General features: G+C 41.5%; 1 protein-coding gene across 10 annotated transcripts in view; it reads left to right on the top strand.

The window, feature by feature from the left end:
• The window catches only part of NAXD (NAD(P)HX dehydratase), a 52,425-nt gene extending 35,510 nt beyond the window's left edge, over window positions 1–16,915 (top strand). For 6 of the 10 annotated variants that reach the window (XM_048328171.1, XM_048328197.1, XM_048328188.1 and 3 more), the window contains 5 exons: window positions 2,696–2,746; window positions 2,828–2,932; window positions 3,296–3,416; window positions 11,989–12,109; window positions 14,637–16,915. In XM_048328171.1, the coding sequence (XP_048184128.1) occupies window positions 2,696–2,746; window positions 2,828–2,932; window positions 3,296–3,416; window positions 11,989–12,109; window positions 14,637–14,787 (549 nt within the window). In that variant the 3' untranslated portion in view covers window positions 14,788–16,915. Of the gene's footprint in view, window positions 1–2,695; window positions 2,747–2,827; window positions 2,933–3,295; window positions 3,417–6,378; window positions 6,499–11,619; window positions 11,783–11,988; window positions 12,110–14,636 lie in introns of those variants that run through there. The other 4 variants (XR_007208151.1, XR_007208154.1, XR_007208153.1 and 1 more) reach the window with 4 other exon arrangements.
• Window positions 16,916–17,004: the final 89 nt, after the last annotated feature.

Here is a 17,004-nt window from a genome sequence, read left to right as displayed (position 1 = left end):
CAGAGCAAAACACAAAACCTGGTTGTTAGATCCACAGCCTTTTTTCATTGTTACGAAGTGAGTCGAGTTAAACGTAATTGCTAATGAACTTAACACAGCAGGGGCAAAGCAGTGCAGCTTCTGTGAAGGAAAACTGAGCTGTGCACATCTGTGCAGATTAGCATGAATGAATGAAGACATTATTCTCTCATACATTCCTTAAAAGCTTTGAAAGTAAGACACTCTGGTTTTCAGAATGGCGCAGTTAATTCTAGGTGTGTTTCAAGACTCCATCCTCACACAGCTGTTAAGTATACTTACTAATAAATTTGAATAATTCAGTAGTAGCTGAACAGTATGAGTTGTGTAAAATTTGCAATTGGTTCAAAATTATTCAAGTAGCTAAGAGGAGACTCTGTGGTATTCCCTAGGGATCTCAAAGGAGGTGGACACCGAGCAGTCTGACACACAGCCCAAGTTGTGCAAGTGTAGGAAAGGTTTCTATTCTCTAGTAGCTTCTACTGCAGCCACAGCTGTGTGTTGAGGCAAGTCCTCAGGCTTGGAGCAGTGGATGGTGTTTCAGTCTCATGCTTCCAAATTGCAAACACTGCCCAAAAAAAATAGAAGGGAAGTATCTTCCACTGGTGTTGGAAAAACCAGAATCAGGTAGTAATGTTTGTAAGGATATATATATGTCATGTGTAATAATTTACAGGGAGCAAGGTGGGTGTTCATTTTGACCACTGTACGAGAAAAGAGAGACGTTCAGTACCCTAAACATTAATTAAAAATTGCTTCCTTATTCTTTACATCATGTCTTGCTAACCTGTAAAGCTCAGTGCCATACGATAGCTAACCTGAAGATGTTAATAGCATTCAAAAGTACTCAGACTTTTGGATGGATACAATGCTCTGTTACCTTATACAGGAAAAAGATAAACCCCCCAGCTTCAAGGATGAGTTGGTAATAACTGACACGGAAAAGAACTTGACTGTCGGCCACTGCTCGTTAAAAAGCTTGAGGATCAGTCCTTGCTGCTGCTGGGTTAGGAAAGAGAACAAGGGCAGGCAGTCTGCTCGGAGATACTGCTTGCTGAAAAAACACTCTTACAAATGGTCTGTTGTCTGGGCCACCTTGGTTTTGCTTTCCAAGCATAAAACCTCCAGGACCATGGGTGAAATGACATCATACATACTGCTTGTCTCAGTTTGTGCATAAACTAATACTGCAGTGGCACTATGAGCCGCAAAGCAGCTGAAGTTTGTATTGACAGTTACGCACCGATTTCTATCAAGGCAGCACTCACTGGGGTTTTTCTGGGGTTTTTAATTGAAGATGTATGTTTACTATGTGTGGCTTGTGTTGGCATTACATGCCTCCTGCAGCAGGCAGAGTGGGCGAGATTGCTTGTTTGCTTGCATATTGTGGTGGGTTGACCCTGGCTCAATGCTGGGTGCCCACCAAAGCTTCTCTATCACTCCCCTCCTCAGCTGGATGGGAGAGAAAATGTAACAGAGGCTTGTGGGTTAAGATAAGGACAGGAGAGATCATTCACCAGTTACTGTTACATTGAAGTATGTGCAACAAACTCAGCTTGGGGAGCTTAACTGAGTTTTATTACAAATGAAATCAGAGTAGGATAATGAGAAATAAAACCAAATGCTGAAAACACCTTCTCTCCACCGCCCTCTTCTTCTCAAGCTTATTTTAACTCCAAAATTGTGTATTTCCCCTCTCTCAGTGGTGCAGGGGGTCAGGAAATGGAGACTCTGGTCAGTTCATCACATGTTGTCTTTTCTGCTCTTTCCTCCTCTGGGGAAGGACTCCACATTCTTCCCTTGTTCCACCATGGGGCCCCTCCAACAAGAGACAGTCCTCCACAAACTTCTCCAGTGGACTTCCCATGGACTGCATTTCTTTGCAAACTGCTCCAACATGGGTCTTCCCATGGGGTGCAGTCCTTCAAGAGCAGACTGCTCAAGCGTGGGCTCCTCTCTGCATGGGGCCACAGGTCCTGCCAGGTGCCTGTTTCAGTGCAAGCTTTCCATGGGGTCACAGCCTCCTTTGGGCATCCACCTTCTCTGCTGTGGGGTCCTCCACAGGCTTCAGGTGGATCTCTGCTCCCCTGTGAATTTCCACGGGCCGCATGGGCACAGCTGCCTCACCGTGAACTGCCCCACGGACTGCTCCAGAGCCTGGAACACCTCCTCTCCCTTCTTCACTGACCTGTCCATCTGCAGGGCTGTAGCTTTCACATATTCTCACTCCTCTCTTCTCTGGCTGCAATTGCTTCAGCACAGTAACTTTTTCCCCTTTTTAAATCTATTATCCCAGAGATGCTACCTCGCTGCTGGGCTTGGCCTTGAGCAGTGGCAGGACTGTCTTGGAGCTGGCTGGCATTGGCTCTATTGGACATGAGCGAAGCTTCCAGCAACTTCTCAGAGAAGTCCTGTAGCCCCTCTTCCCCCTCCTAAAACCTTGCCATGAGTACCCTATACACATACCAGCTCTGTGGACACTTAAACCAGGGAGAAAACATTGTGACTGTAAAATTACCTGCTACGAAAAGGTTTTACATTAGTTTGCAGAACATAACATTTTTTTCTATCACTTTGTAAAAACAACTTACATGGTCAGATTTATTGTATATATTTGGTTTGTATCTTAAGAGATCGAAATTATCAAGCATCTTAAAAGTATCTGCATTTTTTGCAGGGTATTATAGAGAAATCGAAAGTGAAAGGAATTCCTATCATTATTGATGCAGTAAGTATTTTCTTGATTTCAGTCAGTGGTTTAACATTTAAGAATCTATTCAGTAAATGCTCTTCTTACTGTGTTTTGCAGGATGGACTGTGGCTCATTTCCCAGCAGCCTTCTCTTATTCAAGGCTACCAGCGAGCTATTCTTACTCCAAACTACATGGAGTTCAGCAGACTGTATGAAGCCATGGTGAGCTGATTGCCTTTTTGGTATTTAAGTGTGTGCAAGTTTAGTCTTTTTGTCTTGAAAATAAGTAACTTATTACTGGCTTAAATGTTACGTGCTGTTTCTTATGTGTGAGGGAAGCACTCTATGGGTTTTATTCCATGGGATAATTGCCACAACAATGCATATTCTTAAAAAGAGCTCTTTTTTAAAGAAGACCCATTCTCATGCATTTTTTAACACTGCAGTGGGTGTAGAAAAAAATACATGGGAAGACTGATGATGTTGCCTTCCCCCCCACCCCCCAAGCATATGTAAGTAGCATGTGTTAGAATATGTTGTTATAGTAGCAAAATATGTACTGTGTATGGAATTCTTGTGTTGTAGCTTAGAGACCCCGTAGACAGTAGTGATCATCATGGATGTGTATTAAGACTCAGCCAAGCCATGGGGAATTTGACAGTTGTGCAAAAGGGAGAAAGAGATCTTATTTCAGATGGAGAGAAAGGTAAGTGAAGCCTTCTGCTCTTAGCAATGTGATTGTTCTGTTCTGTTTGCTTTCAATCATAGTCCAGTAGAGTGTATAGCAATAGGCTGTATTCCCCTGAAGGTTGGAGGGATTGCTGCCTTTGCAGATCACCTTTAGATGATTTGTGTAAATTTATATTTTAAGAGTGCAACTAAATTTATTTGCTGGCAAAAGTTGCTAATTTCATTTCTCATTTAAATGACATTATGTTTTACATTCCACGGGTATTGAGAAATTAATTATTTAATCTTTGTGAACTGTTTGAAAGTTCTTTGCTGAGGTGGTTTATGTAAGTGCAGCTGTCTTTGCTAAATTGATACAAAACAATGTATCAATATTCACCATGTATCAGTGTGTGTGAAAAGTGGAGATGTCTTGAGGCTCATGACCTGCTCAGTTCCTTGGTGCTGTCCATCATGGGGCTGCAGATTCACATGTACGTATATGACTTGTACAGCAGCCCTGACAAATTAAAAAATTAACCATTATATGGTTAATTGCCATTATAACAGTCACATACCAATATGGTTTAAAGTATACTTAATAAAATTAGCTGCTTGTCTGGTGCTTTTTATACTGATCATTTACTGTGATCAGTATAAAATTATTCACAAGTGCCATGGATACGTTTTGACTGCATGGTCTTACTTCACATACATAACAGGCAGCAGCTCTGCTTTTAATTACTTGAAATGCTAATCTCTGATAAATGTTTATGCTGCTTCAAAACTGTTTTGTATATACAGTCAATTTTTCATTACTGGGAGCCATGGAAGTCTTTTGTAACAGAAAACAGATGTCATAAGTACGACTGGTTTGTGCAGAGCCACCTTCCACATACCCCATTAGTGCAGATACTCTAGCAGATTGTGCAACAGCTGGGACCTGGAAGCAGTATAGTTACATCTGTGGGGTAAAGGACCTTCCTCTTATAGTACCCAGGTTTCCCCACAGGAAGTCTTGTGTCATATTGCACCCATAGCAGACTTGATTTGTAACCTTGGACAGTCAGGCCAGGCTTAAGGGTGGATGAACTCTGCTGGAGGATACAATGTCTTGACTTCAGTTTATGCCAGCTGGAGAGCTTTAGAGCACTGTAGTTGTCTTCTTTCTTTGCTTTTATGTCAACAATGTTCTTTTTATACGGGATTGTTGCTTTTTAAATGAACATTGGGAAGACTGGGTGAGCGCTTATAGATTGAGTACATTATCTGGTATATCTCTGTTCTCCTTTTGAACTATTAACTCTTGAGATAAGTGTGTCCCCACAACTGCTGGAGAAACAGGACACTGTCTCCAGTGAATCTCTTGTCATGCAGGATTAAAAAACCAGAAAACAGCTGAAGCTCTTTCCAGTTTCAATTTTGAGTGTTCATATGTGACACAAGTTCATGTATGTCTTGTGTGCTTTTGGGGTTTTTTATTGGTTTTATTTTTTCCCTCCACCTTGTTCTTTGTCTCTGTTGTGTTCTGATATTTTTTTCTATTAGTGGAGTGGCTTTTGTTTTGAAATAAAAAACAGTTCTGTGCCTTTATAGCAGTTGATTGATGTCCAGCTATAGGCTGCTTTCTTGTTCTTACCTTGGTACTATCACTGATGCTTTGTTGGATTACAGACATTACAGGCAGCATTGCTGAGCTAAGAAAGCAGGTTATAATGTCTGTTACAAAAACTGTTTGTAGAGTTTGCATGACTTTCAAGAATGTTCCTGAGAATTTTGCAGAAACTACAGACTTCAGCTTCCTTTTAACAATAGTGTTCTTTGGGTCTAGTCTGCTGGTCATTTAGTTTCTCAAATGCAAAATTACATTGAGAAAGGAGATTCTACTGTGTGCTCTGTGCCACAACATGGAGTATGTTGCCATGTCACTGACCTTGAATTCTTTCCCAGGTTTTTTGCTCTTATTTTTCTTCTGTCTCTTCTTTTGATCTGTTATCATTTTTTTTGCAGCTAAGACTACATACATCATGATTCCAGTTTGAGGGAAATCCAGATTATTGGATCAGGCCAATGTCCTCTGAGCACAATCAAACATTATGAAAAGATCTGTGTACTCCTTTTGCCTTTTATTTATCATGTCATCATCCGTTTGCAGTGCTTAAGCCCTATCTACTAGGCATTTCCTGCTTGACCTCCTGTGTTCAGCATACTGTCACTATAGTTTGCTTACAGTACTTTTAAACTTTCTCCTTTGGGAATATACTGCACGTGTGCTTTCTAGGGGGGGAAAAATAAAGTAAGTCTCAGTGCTCTCCAGGGAAAACAGAAATTGAGAAATTGCAAACTTAACCATGCAACTCCAGTGTTTTGTGCTTAGTTGTTGTGGAAGGAAGGCTTTTTGAAGACGCCAAATTTTGCAGTAGGGGAGATTGGGTTTGTGAATGCTTTATAGCTTAGAGTGATTGTAGTGGTTATTTTCACAGTACTTTTATTCATGAGTCTGTAAGAAATGCAGTAGACAGTTTACTTCTGTTACCTGAAGACAGAAAGAGTTACCGGGTGATTTGGCATAAGGTGTTGGTGAAGAATTACTCTCAACAAAAAGCTTTATAATCTACACAGAGAGGCTCTGATTCCAATTCTGATTGGAAGCTGAAGTTTAATAAATTCAAAACAAGATTTTATTAATAGATAAAGAAATTAACTGGTACAGCAGTGTACCTGATACTTTGCTGGATTCACAAACTTTGAAGTGTCTGGATACCTCTGAGGTTTGTTTTCACAGACCAGACTAGCTGGTGCAGGTGATTGCTTATGGCCTCAGTCACATACTGGCCTCTGTGAAAGCAGTAGGAGTCCTCCACTATAAAGGAGGTTTTTCTAAAATTTGTCTCCATTTCAGTAGTGAGCTGCTGACTGGCCTGTAAACTTAATCACCAAGATTTTAAATTAAGTTTTATATACTCTTTTCTCTTTCCTTTTGCAATTTCACATTATAGCTTGGTCTACAGTTGTTGATTCCCTGCTCTACAAAGATGAGCTTCACCATGCTCTTGGTAGGTGATATCAGTGCCATCACTGACCAGGGTAGGAATGAGTACTCAGCCTGTGGGTAAAAGGTAAGTCAGCTTTTATTCATTATGGCACAGCTCTCTAAGGTTATTTTTTTATTATTCTTTGGAGAACTGGTCAATAATAAAGTGTGGTTATACCAGCCTTAGTTCCTAACATGTTTAAAATTTGGTTAGGTCCTTGAATCAGAGGATTTGAATTTTCATTTTTAAGCATTATAATGAGCTTTTCTGTGTTTGACCCTCTTACCTTCCAAAAGGCAGGCTTTTATGGGAACCATCCTGTTACTTTTCCCAAGAACCAGTAGCCAAATTTGGTTTCTCTCCAGTTGCTCAGCTGCAGCCATGGTGAAGAGAAGCAAGGAAGTATGTGAGGCAGAATACTGAGTACTGACTATGGGGTAAAAATCCAACTCTTGCCATAAGTCCCCAAGCACTACTTCTAATTCCAGCCATTCATCTCCCTACACAGCTGGAAAAAGGAATCTATTCAGTGCTTGTCACTGCCTGGCTCACTCACAGCTGCTGAGCAAAACTCACCGAGATTTTTAACTGAGAGGCAGCACCTTTGTCTCCAGTCCTGCTTCTGCAGAATGAGCAAAATGGGAAGGTGATGGTTCCTGTCCCTGGTGCCACTGTGGGGTCTATGGCACCTGCAGCCCAGCCAGCTTCTCCCTGGCACTGTTCACCTGGCCCCTGGCTCCTGTGCCTGTCCAACAGAACTGGTGTAAAATTCGGGTCACTTTTGGCTAACTTCAATTGCCTGCTCTATCTTGCACTCAAGGACTTATCTAAGTTTTAAAAGTGTGATTAGGGAATAAAAAAGTATAAGCACCCTTTATATAAAAGCCAACTTACGTTTTCCGCACCAGTTGAGTTGTTTCCCCAGCCAGAGTCACTAAACTTGGTTTCCCTGTCTATATGCACTCTGGGACATGTTTCCGGGAGTCCATGATCTCCAGCTACATGCTTTTGTGAACTAACTTGCAAAAGGAAAAAGATAGATTTCTTACTAGTATAAGTATATGCTAGGTCAGAGATGTATATTAGTAAGAGATTTTACTAAAAATCTGATAAAGGTCTAAATCTTGTATTTGATGGAGCAAAATGATCCTTGATAGCTACATTATTTGCATAGAAAATGGAAATCTTAAGCCTTTTAATTAAACTAGAGTGTGTTTGTTGTGTGGGGTGGCTGTTGTTAGCTGATCCGATCCAGTTGGGTCATATCAGAAGTTCAAATGGTCATGTTTCATACATTGATTCCTGACCACATTAGGGTGAGTGTAATACTCCTCTTCTGTAAGAGGAAAACAAGTGCAAGAAATTTGTTCAGGATGTCTGAGATTCAGGAGCTAAATTTAAATCTCCAGTCTTTCAGTCTGCAGTCTCAATAAATGTTATATTTCACAGAGGCTCTTCAGCCTTCTGACCATCATCAGAGCTAAACTATACCATATTTCACATGCTGTGCTCTAAATGCAGCAGTAAAAGCCACCCCAGAGATTCATTTCTTTTTTTCACTACTGGGTGAACATGGTGGGTCAGGAACAAGCAGACACACACTGCCTTTTCTACTACTTTGGTTTTCTAACTGTGATGTGTCTAGGAGCTGGCATTGCAAATGGTGCTGCCTGCATACAGCCACATCAAAATCTGTGCTTCCAAGTTAACTTGTAGTGCTTGAGGTCAGCAAAACTACTGCATTCTGATTTTTTTTCATTCAAAGAGAGGACAGCTATTTTCATTTACATAACAGAATGTTGTGGTTTTGTTTTTTTAATTAAGCACACAATACTCATAAATAGGTCATTCTTCTGGGCTTTTGGCAGCAGCAAAATTTGGGCTGGGAGTTTTTCAGCTTAGAACTTGGCAATGATACAGCTAAGTGTGACACCATGGTCTGAATGCTTTCACAAATATTAATGTGTATCTTGCCATCACTCCCTTTTCAGCCCTTCTTGAGAATATTTTATGGCCTGAAATATATTAAACATAGCACTACTAAATGACTTGGCCATAGTGACCCAGAAAGTCTGGGGCAAAGTTTTGAATTGTTTGGAGCCTAAAACTCTTGAATTTCTACTTTCCAGTATTCTGTCAGTATGACAGCCTTCAATTTTTTGTTTCTGCTGCACTCATTTCAGTACAAATTACTTCCATGGATTTAGGTACATAAGGAATCTGTGTGATTATATGTGAGCAAATACGTATTGTATTTGCTGCCTAAAGCTCTGGTGGTATTTATGTGATGTTTACTTGCTGAGACTGTGTTGAAACTGTTGAATAGGACTGTGGTTTTTCTGACTCTAGCAGATCTCCTTGCAGGCATTTCTTCAGTGATGACACTTATTTCATCTAGCCTTTTCTTCTGATAGTATATGTGTGCTGCATGGATAAGTGCTAGGGAGTTGGGTAGGTTTTTTTTCCCCTGAGAGTTACTTGGCGTAAATCAGTTTTCATTTAAAAACTGTCTGCTACTTATACTGAGGTGGGGTTTTTTTGATTCATCACCGTGAGAAGTAATGACGTCAGATTTGGTTGCCCAGACCCATCAGAAAACAGAACTGGACACTCTGCTCTAACAGCCAGCTTGGCCAGCATTAATTGTGTGTTTCTGTCTCTTACACTCTGTCAGTTGAGCTATAACTGAACCTCTCTGTTGTTTTGATCAGGACTGGTGTCAGACTAATTGACCTTAAGTGGCCCTGGCTGCTGCCTTTTCAAAATTGATACATGGTGGTGATTTCAGTCTTTGTAGTTTCCTTGTTGTCCTGCATCCAGTCATCTTGGTCTCCTCAGCTCTTCCAAGAACCGTGTACATGCCCATCCCTAGCTGAACATGCTACAGCCTCACTGAACAACAGATCAAAAAAAGCTTCATCCTCATGCAGATAGAGTGCTGTGCATGTTTCCAGGGAATAGAACTGCCCACCTTCTCGGCATCATAGCTGACTGTTCAGCCATGTCCAGCTAACTGAGGCCTTGTAACGTTGCCACTGGTTGTGACTGCTCAGTGCAACGTAAAGGCTTCAGCCCCATGGTCCTTAAAGAACTGCTGGAAGTGTCTTCTCAGCAGGGCTCGGACATTCAGTGGGGGATGTTGCACTTGGGGAGCATGAAGACAGCAGTTTTATTTTGTTGTTCTAGGAGAAGGCTGGGAAAAGCATCCTGTGTTGGTTTGGCAGTGTGCTGGTTTGTCTTGATGCCACTGTGGGATTCCTTCTTATATTTTAAAAGCTTTTAATAATGACTGTAATTCAGAGATGTTTTTAAATCCTTTTCCCATTGCCTGTTGTCATGTTCATCATCCTTTTATTTTGAGATGTTCTTTGATCAACCAAGCCTCTGCACAAGAATTGTGTGTTATATCTTTCCCTCCTCATTCGAGTGAATTTCCTCTAGTTCTGCTTCTTTGAAGGTATTCCATGGATTTGTTTTCCAGCATCTGTGTGCAGAGTACAAAGGTCTGCTTTTGTTGTTGCCTGTGAAGTAGTCTGCACATATTTGAGACTTACTTTTTAAAACCACAAACAAAAGACCACTTTTTTTTTTTCTTTTTTTTTTTTTTTTCTTTTTTTTTTTTTCTTTTTTTTTTTTTTTTTTTTGGTAAATTTAGCAGAGTATTATAATTGGCCTAGTTTGAGGAGATCTTGCTTTCCTGTACAGCTCAAAAATGACTGGAAGGTTGTGGGGCTACAGAATAGTGGCAGATGGTGACATGCAGCTAATAAGCAGGGGCTTGTGCTCAGCTGTCAGTCAGAAGGCCCCAAAGCTTTTGAACAGAGGATTTCCATCCTGCCTCCTGCCAGGAGTTCAAGCCCTCAAAGTGAAAATCTGGTGAGATAGCATCTTCAAAGTAGTAGAATTAGAGATAATTTCTCCAAAGCACTGTATTTAAAATAAAACTGAGAATAAATCGTGCCACCTGAAAGGGCATACCTTCTTCAGATAGCTAACTCAGAAGGGCATTACACTTGTGAAATTTGACATTAGCTACTGCTCACTGAGAAACACATCCAGAATCTTAATTTGAGAGGGGGAGGGGGAAGGGGAGAAGAGTGATTGGGAAAATGAACTGCTGGCAAGGCTGCAGTGGTGTGTGCTGTACTCGTGGTGACTAATGAATCTTTGCCCTCTCAGTGGCAGCAAACACGCACAACTGCCTGGCCTCGTGAGCCCCGCAATTACCGCTGCAAGAATCGGTAGGAAATGGGAGCGAAGTGCAATTCTTCGCTGCTGCACATAATGAACTGGAAGGGGTTCATTGGCATTATGTAGTTTTTTACCATTTGCTATTTAGGAAGATGTATCTGCAAGTCCTTCAGTTCTGTGTAAATTTTTTCCATTAGTTTGAAAGATAAAAATGGTTATAAATGTTAAAAATATGGACAGTACTCCCTCTAAAACACCTGGGCTGCTCTGTTTATACAGTTTGGAGAAACCCAGCCCAGGCTTGAGGTAAGAGCTGTTGCCCAAGCAATGCCTGGTCTTGCTTTATCCTTTGCTTGTATATTTGGCATGCTCAGCAGCACAGAAGTGATTGTGTGCACAGTCCTGAATCCTGCAGTAGCTGAGTGGAGATGCTAAGGATCACCACTTGGCCAGTCATGATTCTGCCAGCTCTTCCATTCTCCTAGGAGAGGAAAATAAATCTGTCCTGGGGTTTTTTTCAGAGCCAAGCAAAAAAAGAAGCTAAGGGCTAGGTACATACCCACAAGAGAGAGTATGGTAAAGGGGAGCAGAATTGATGCTGTTTTCTTTTTGTGTGCCTTATATGTCCTCTAGGCTTCTTGCTTGGGCTTGTTGAGAGTGGATAACAAAGGAGTTAAATGTAGTGAAACCATTTGCGTGTTCTTCATAGTTAAAGCTGCACAAAGAGATCAATTTGACCAAGGTCCTTTGTGTATTTAAAATAGAAATGTAACATCTGATACCCTGACACAGTCTATCCACAGTGACACTGCTGACAGAAACATACACGGATGGTGAGACACAGTTTATTGGCAGAAAAAAACGAATCTGTCTTGCATGTGGTTTTTACAAAGCCTAAGGAAAAGGCTGTTTCAATAAAGTATTTTCATGATGGACGTGGTAGAACATTTGAGATTTTAGTCCTGTATTGCATTTGCTTTTTGTAAACACCTTGGTTTATATTTGCAAACTCAGAGACGCTGAAGAGTTGTGTTTGTGCAATGACTTTGTGAGGGACCCGGTCCAGTTTGGGGTGATGGCTCATTATGGCATGTGAATAACTAAACTCACCTGTGCAGCCTGAGTGAAGTGGAGAAAGCGTGCACATTGTGCAATGTTATTTGCAAAGGATTAAAAGGTAATGAGAAAAGTATTTTTAAAAATGTTAATGCAATTTATTTTTTTTTAAGAGTAGTGTATTTCATCGTATTCTACTGCCTGTGTTAAGTCTCTCAGCTATGAGTTGCCGTGTGCCTCACAGGGTCACCCTTGCAGCTGCAGTGCTGTCACTGTAAATGGAGGGGGAAAAGCACATGACTTTGTTTTTGGTTTGTCTGTTCATAGTACTTGTGTGCAGTCACGAAGGAAGCAGCCGGAGATGTGGTGGACAGGGGGACCTCCTTTCTGGTTCTCTTGGAGTCTTGGCACACTGGGCATTTGTTGCTGGAGCTGAAAAAACAAATGGGTATGAATATTAATTAATAACTTAATTGCTGTGAGTCTGTGTTCACCTGTGGCAACTGTTGTAGACCTGCTATGTGAATTTCCAAATGAAATTGGAGGTTTTGGTAAGAAGGTATCCATGTACTTTTTAAAAGTGTAAGGGTGTTCTAGAGCAGTCTACATAACAGTAATAATTTTAATAAGACAAACCCTTCAGTAATCTAACATCTCGCAAGTCTGGGGCAGAAGAACAGCCTCTGGATCTGTTTGCAAGGATATTTATGTATGAGGTAGGTGTTTTCAAAACAATTGAATGTAGACAGAAAGTATGAAGGATAAATAAGTGGTGGTCATTGGCAATAGCATCTCTGTAATTCAAAAGACATGTTGTTTGCCTTTGTTATTTCTGTTCTGGTGAATTGTCCTGCATTGTGCCTGAGTAATTCAGTGGGGCAGGTATTTTGAAACTTGCAAATAAAATACAGTTTCAAAGAGAGTAATTCTTATAAAGCCAAATGGCAGTCCACTTTGGTTGTACATAAAGCAGCCATGCAGATGGCTGTTGGCTGCTTAGTTAAATTATGTCAATTCCTGCCACACTAGCTGGCCCAGGTAGTCATGTAGTCTTTCTGTGAAAGCAGCAGCTTTAAATAAAGTTGAAAGGAGCATAAGCAGTGAGGGAGTTAACAGTCTCTCTTCTCAGTAAGTAATGAGTTCTGGAAGCTTGAGGAGTGGAGACCTTCTGTAGTCTTTGGGATGCTGCATGCAGGTGCACAGTATCAGATGTGCATGGGAGTTATCCAGCCTGTGCTTGTGTTACCACAGGGACACTGCATGAGGTACCCCGGGGGGAATGAGGGACCAGTTGAACCAGACTTCGGAATTCTGAAATCTAACATACACAATCTTGGTTTCCTTTGTCATTCTGGGTATCTGAAGTTGTAGCTGCCACTAAAGGGGGAATTCTGTTTTAAGTCCTTAAAAGAGTGACTTCATTTTTGCATGGGGTACAGCACAGCAGTTTTAAATTGTTGGAAAGATTAGCAAACACAGCATGTGTTCTCCAGGCTCTCCTGACTTGAGCTCCTGTGGCTTTTCTAAACAGCTTGCTCAGAAACGCCTTTATTTTATAGATGAAGGGAAAGTGTAATTGGCATCAGCGATGCATTGTGTCTCCTGCAGTGGTGTTAAGGTGACCCTTCACAGGCACCTGCTGTACCAATCCTGCCTACCTCGTGTGTTGCAGGAAAGAAGGAGCTTTTTGGGTTCAGTGAGTCAGGGCATCTGCTTGGAGACGGCACTGTAGGCAATCCAGCCAGTCCTTCCAGTTTGTGCCTGGCTCTGGCATTTCACAGAGGGTCTGTACAGAGGGATTTTCAAACACTTGAGATTGCACTGGCTCTCAGGGGTGCTACTGGTACAGTAGGTAGGGTTCCTCACTTAAAGTAGAGAGGATGCTGATGCCTTTGGAGTATGGTGCTTTAGCTGTCTTGAGCCAAGGAGCCTGTGCACAGCTCTTGTTTCAGAGCAGTATTTGGGCATCCAAGATGAAGTCTCAAGGTCGCTTGAATACTCCTGCACCTTGATGAGTGCATGGAAATTCTGCTTAGGTAACACCTAATTGTAAAGTCATGTCCTGCTTTGCCTGTCTTTTACATTGGGATTCTTCCCAAAACTCTCACTTGGCAGAGGAGTCAGGAGGTCCTTAGTGTCTGCCAGGCAGCAATGCTCGGCTGAGACTGAGCTTTGTGAGGTTTTTGATCAGCCAGAACCTGGAGTGCAGCTCTGGCTGCTGAACTATTCTGCAGTCGTTTTCTGTTTTAAGGCAGCAGAAGTGACTCCCATGGCCCAGCCTTGTGAAAAGGTGCTCTGGAGGTGGCAGCTGGAGCTGGCTCTGGACTGTGCTGGCTTCTCAAGGCGAGGCTCAGCATTAGAGAGAGGTCTGTTCTGGGTCCACTCTCTTGTGCAGTTCGTAAGTGTGTAGGAGGCATTTCAGCAGTGTGCCTTAATTTGTGTTGGGGTCTTCACCTGCCACTGTACCCCTTCTAAGCTGATCTAGTGAAAGCCCTGGAGCAGTCATTATGGCCCTGTTGAAAAACATCCATCTCTTGTCTGCATCCCCAAGACCTTCCCCCACCCCTGCAAGACAAAACTAAATGGAATTACCCAGTGAGTGGAGAGAAAAGGGGCTTGAAAGGCTGTCAGGTGAGACTTCGGTCTTCATCTGAAGGAAAGAATCTTCACATCAGTAAAGCTAGACATGGAACACCTTACCCACTTTTTAAGCCTGTGTTGTCCTTTTGCATGCTTTGGCCCTGGTGGTGTTTCTCACTCAGTCACATGCTGTGCCATGGGTAGGGAAGCATTTGTAAAAAAAAGTTCAAAGATGCTCTGCAGTGCAAGAGTCTGAGAAGGTGTTTGCTTAAGAGGCCTTCCTGGTAATGCTGACCAACATTTACGATTACAAAGATGATGTCCACCACCTTATAAATTGCGCAGAAGCGTTTGTATTCTCTTTATAATGTTGTTTTTTGGTTTTTTCCTTTCAGTCAAAATCCCTTTCTAGTGGCTGCATTTGGAGCTTGCTCTCTCACGAGGCAGTCTAACCACCAAGCCTTTCAAAAATTCGGACGTTCAATGACAGCCTCTGACATGGTTTCAGAAGTTGGAACAGCTTTTAACAAACTTTTTGAAACCTGAAGCCAAAACAGCAGAGAAGAAGAAAAGGAAGAACAGTGACTGCAAGAGTAATTACATGTACCGTAGAATTTACATAATGCACCCTTTCAAGTGCTGTAGCAGCATTGGTATGTTAGGTAGATATTTTTTATTTTTAAGAATAGAAAAATATGATTAATGTAGATATTTTTTAAGAGTTTGGGATACAAAAATGTTTTGGCTGAAATAAGCTGTAGTTGCAGATCTGTTATAATATAATAAAACTAAACTGAAAGTATTCCTGTTCTTTTTGATAGTTATTGAGCAATAACTAAAGTGTGAAGAGCAAAAAAAATGCACTTGATATTTAGATAAAATTCTTCCACCAGCTCAACTGAATTTCTTGGATTGCACCAAGGTTGTCACTTGTCATTCTTAGACCCTCTGTCTAGAATTAGCTATTGCACTTCATTTTTTGCCACGCTAGTATAGTAAGAAGCAAGAAGTAAGCCTCTTTGGAAAGGGAATGCATGAGAGTTGCTGTAGATTTTGAATGTAATTAGTTGCCTTTTCCCATTCCCAGTCCCAGAGGCAGCATTCACTTGGACAAGGCACCCCTTCCTGTAATGTCTTCTTGTGTTACTTTTTTAAAAGGTTCCCCCTTGGCAGAATGAAGATACCTATAGGCATCTTAGCAGTAAAATTCATTAAACAATAATTAGGCTCACCTGAAAAAGAAATAAATTCCTGTTTCTTTTTCTGGTCTTGACTCATCTGGAACTGGATACGATGAACTTGTGAAATTATCATTTGGAGAGGTACTAGGCGGCGCAAGAAACTCGGTGATACCCAGCAGAACTGGTTCAGCTCTCAGTGATCATGGAAGAGTTAAGTGCTGCTAAAACTCCAGTTGCCTGCTGGGTTAGAGCTCAGAGCAGACCAGCACACAGATCCGTAGGTGGGAAGTGATGAGCCAGCGGGAATACAAGTTGAGGGAACAAAAGGCAGCCCACGGCAAGTACCTGTACCTTCATTAGCAGTGTGCAGGCAGCGTACGCTGCAAGTCAAAGGCAGGAACAGAAAAAGGGTGGTCGGTGTTTGAGCTTCAGGTGCAGTACTTAGTACTGCAGAAAGCAGGAGTTTTTAGAGCAAAAAGCATAGAGGCTTTTGCTTGATCTTTGCAGGACAGACAGACACTGTCAAGGCCACACCACTCTGGTGCACTGGCAGAGCAGGCAAGCGTTAGGTGTAAAGCAGAACTTTGTGGGATTTTGCACAGGACCATTCCTTAAATTTTTGGAGATCTAGTCAAAGCTTGTGGGGACTAAACCACAGTGGAGAGGGAGGCAAGTTCATGCAAAGAAAATTTAAGTGGGTATTGCCCTTGAACTTCCAATCCAGCTCCAAGTGTTCCTGCTCATTAAAGCGCCGGAACAAGCACATTAACGCGTCCGGTTACTGCAGCAGATGTTGCCTGTTCAGCACAGCCACTCTTGCAGTGCTCGCAGCTTGACTGTGGTGTTTCACAGACGAGCCAGACTGTGTTCTCATTCCCTGCAAGAGCTGCCTGCAGAAAGCACCTGGAATCAGAAAGGCTACTCCAAGTATTTCCCTTCAGCCCTTAGAGTTGGTATTTCTGGATGCACTGTGACTACTACCTCACCCTGATGCATTTTTTCTTTTTAAACCAGTTACCTATTTTTAAAATAGGATTTTAAGTGTTTGCTTGTGTTGCTCTATGAGGGTTCACAGACTACTCTTCAGAGATGAAGTTTTAGTGTTTAATTTAAGCAGTTTTGTAAACTGTCTACAACTTTGGGCAAACTTAAGCTATTATTTCCTCCCCTTAAATGTATTTGAGAAACCTGACTACTTTTAAATGAAATCAGAAAGTTAAAACTGATTTTAAAACAGCTACTGCCTTTCCTTTAAAATAAGCAATTTTTTCTTGTAATTAGAACATCAGTGGTATTATAATCTAAATGACATTTGTAAGTGAATTCAACCAATTAACAGCTCAGTACAGATTTCAACATGCCGTGTTGGTTTTAAAACTACACAGAAGTTGTAACTCTGTTATTCACTAATGTATACAAATTGTTACAATTTTTAAAAATTCTGGAAATGTAGCAGTTTCTTTTGGTAGGAAATAAAAATAATAGCAAACTGACGGGACTTTGTTTGGTGTGTGCCTATCCTATTTCACACAGCAGCTGAGCTGCCCGCTCCCCATTCACTCTTTTGCTAGAACAACACTGC

The sequence above is a fragment of the Corvus hawaiiensis genome, chromosome 2, assembly GCF_020740725.1.
Source record: "Corvus hawaiiensis isolate bCorHaw1 chromosome 2, bCorHaw1.pri.cur, whole genome shotgun sequence".
NCBI classification, from domain to species: Eukaryota; Metazoa; Chordata; class Aves; order Passeriformes; family Corvidae; genus Corvus; species Corvus hawaiiensis.
This window is presented reverse-complemented; position numbering and strand designations above follow the sequence as displayed.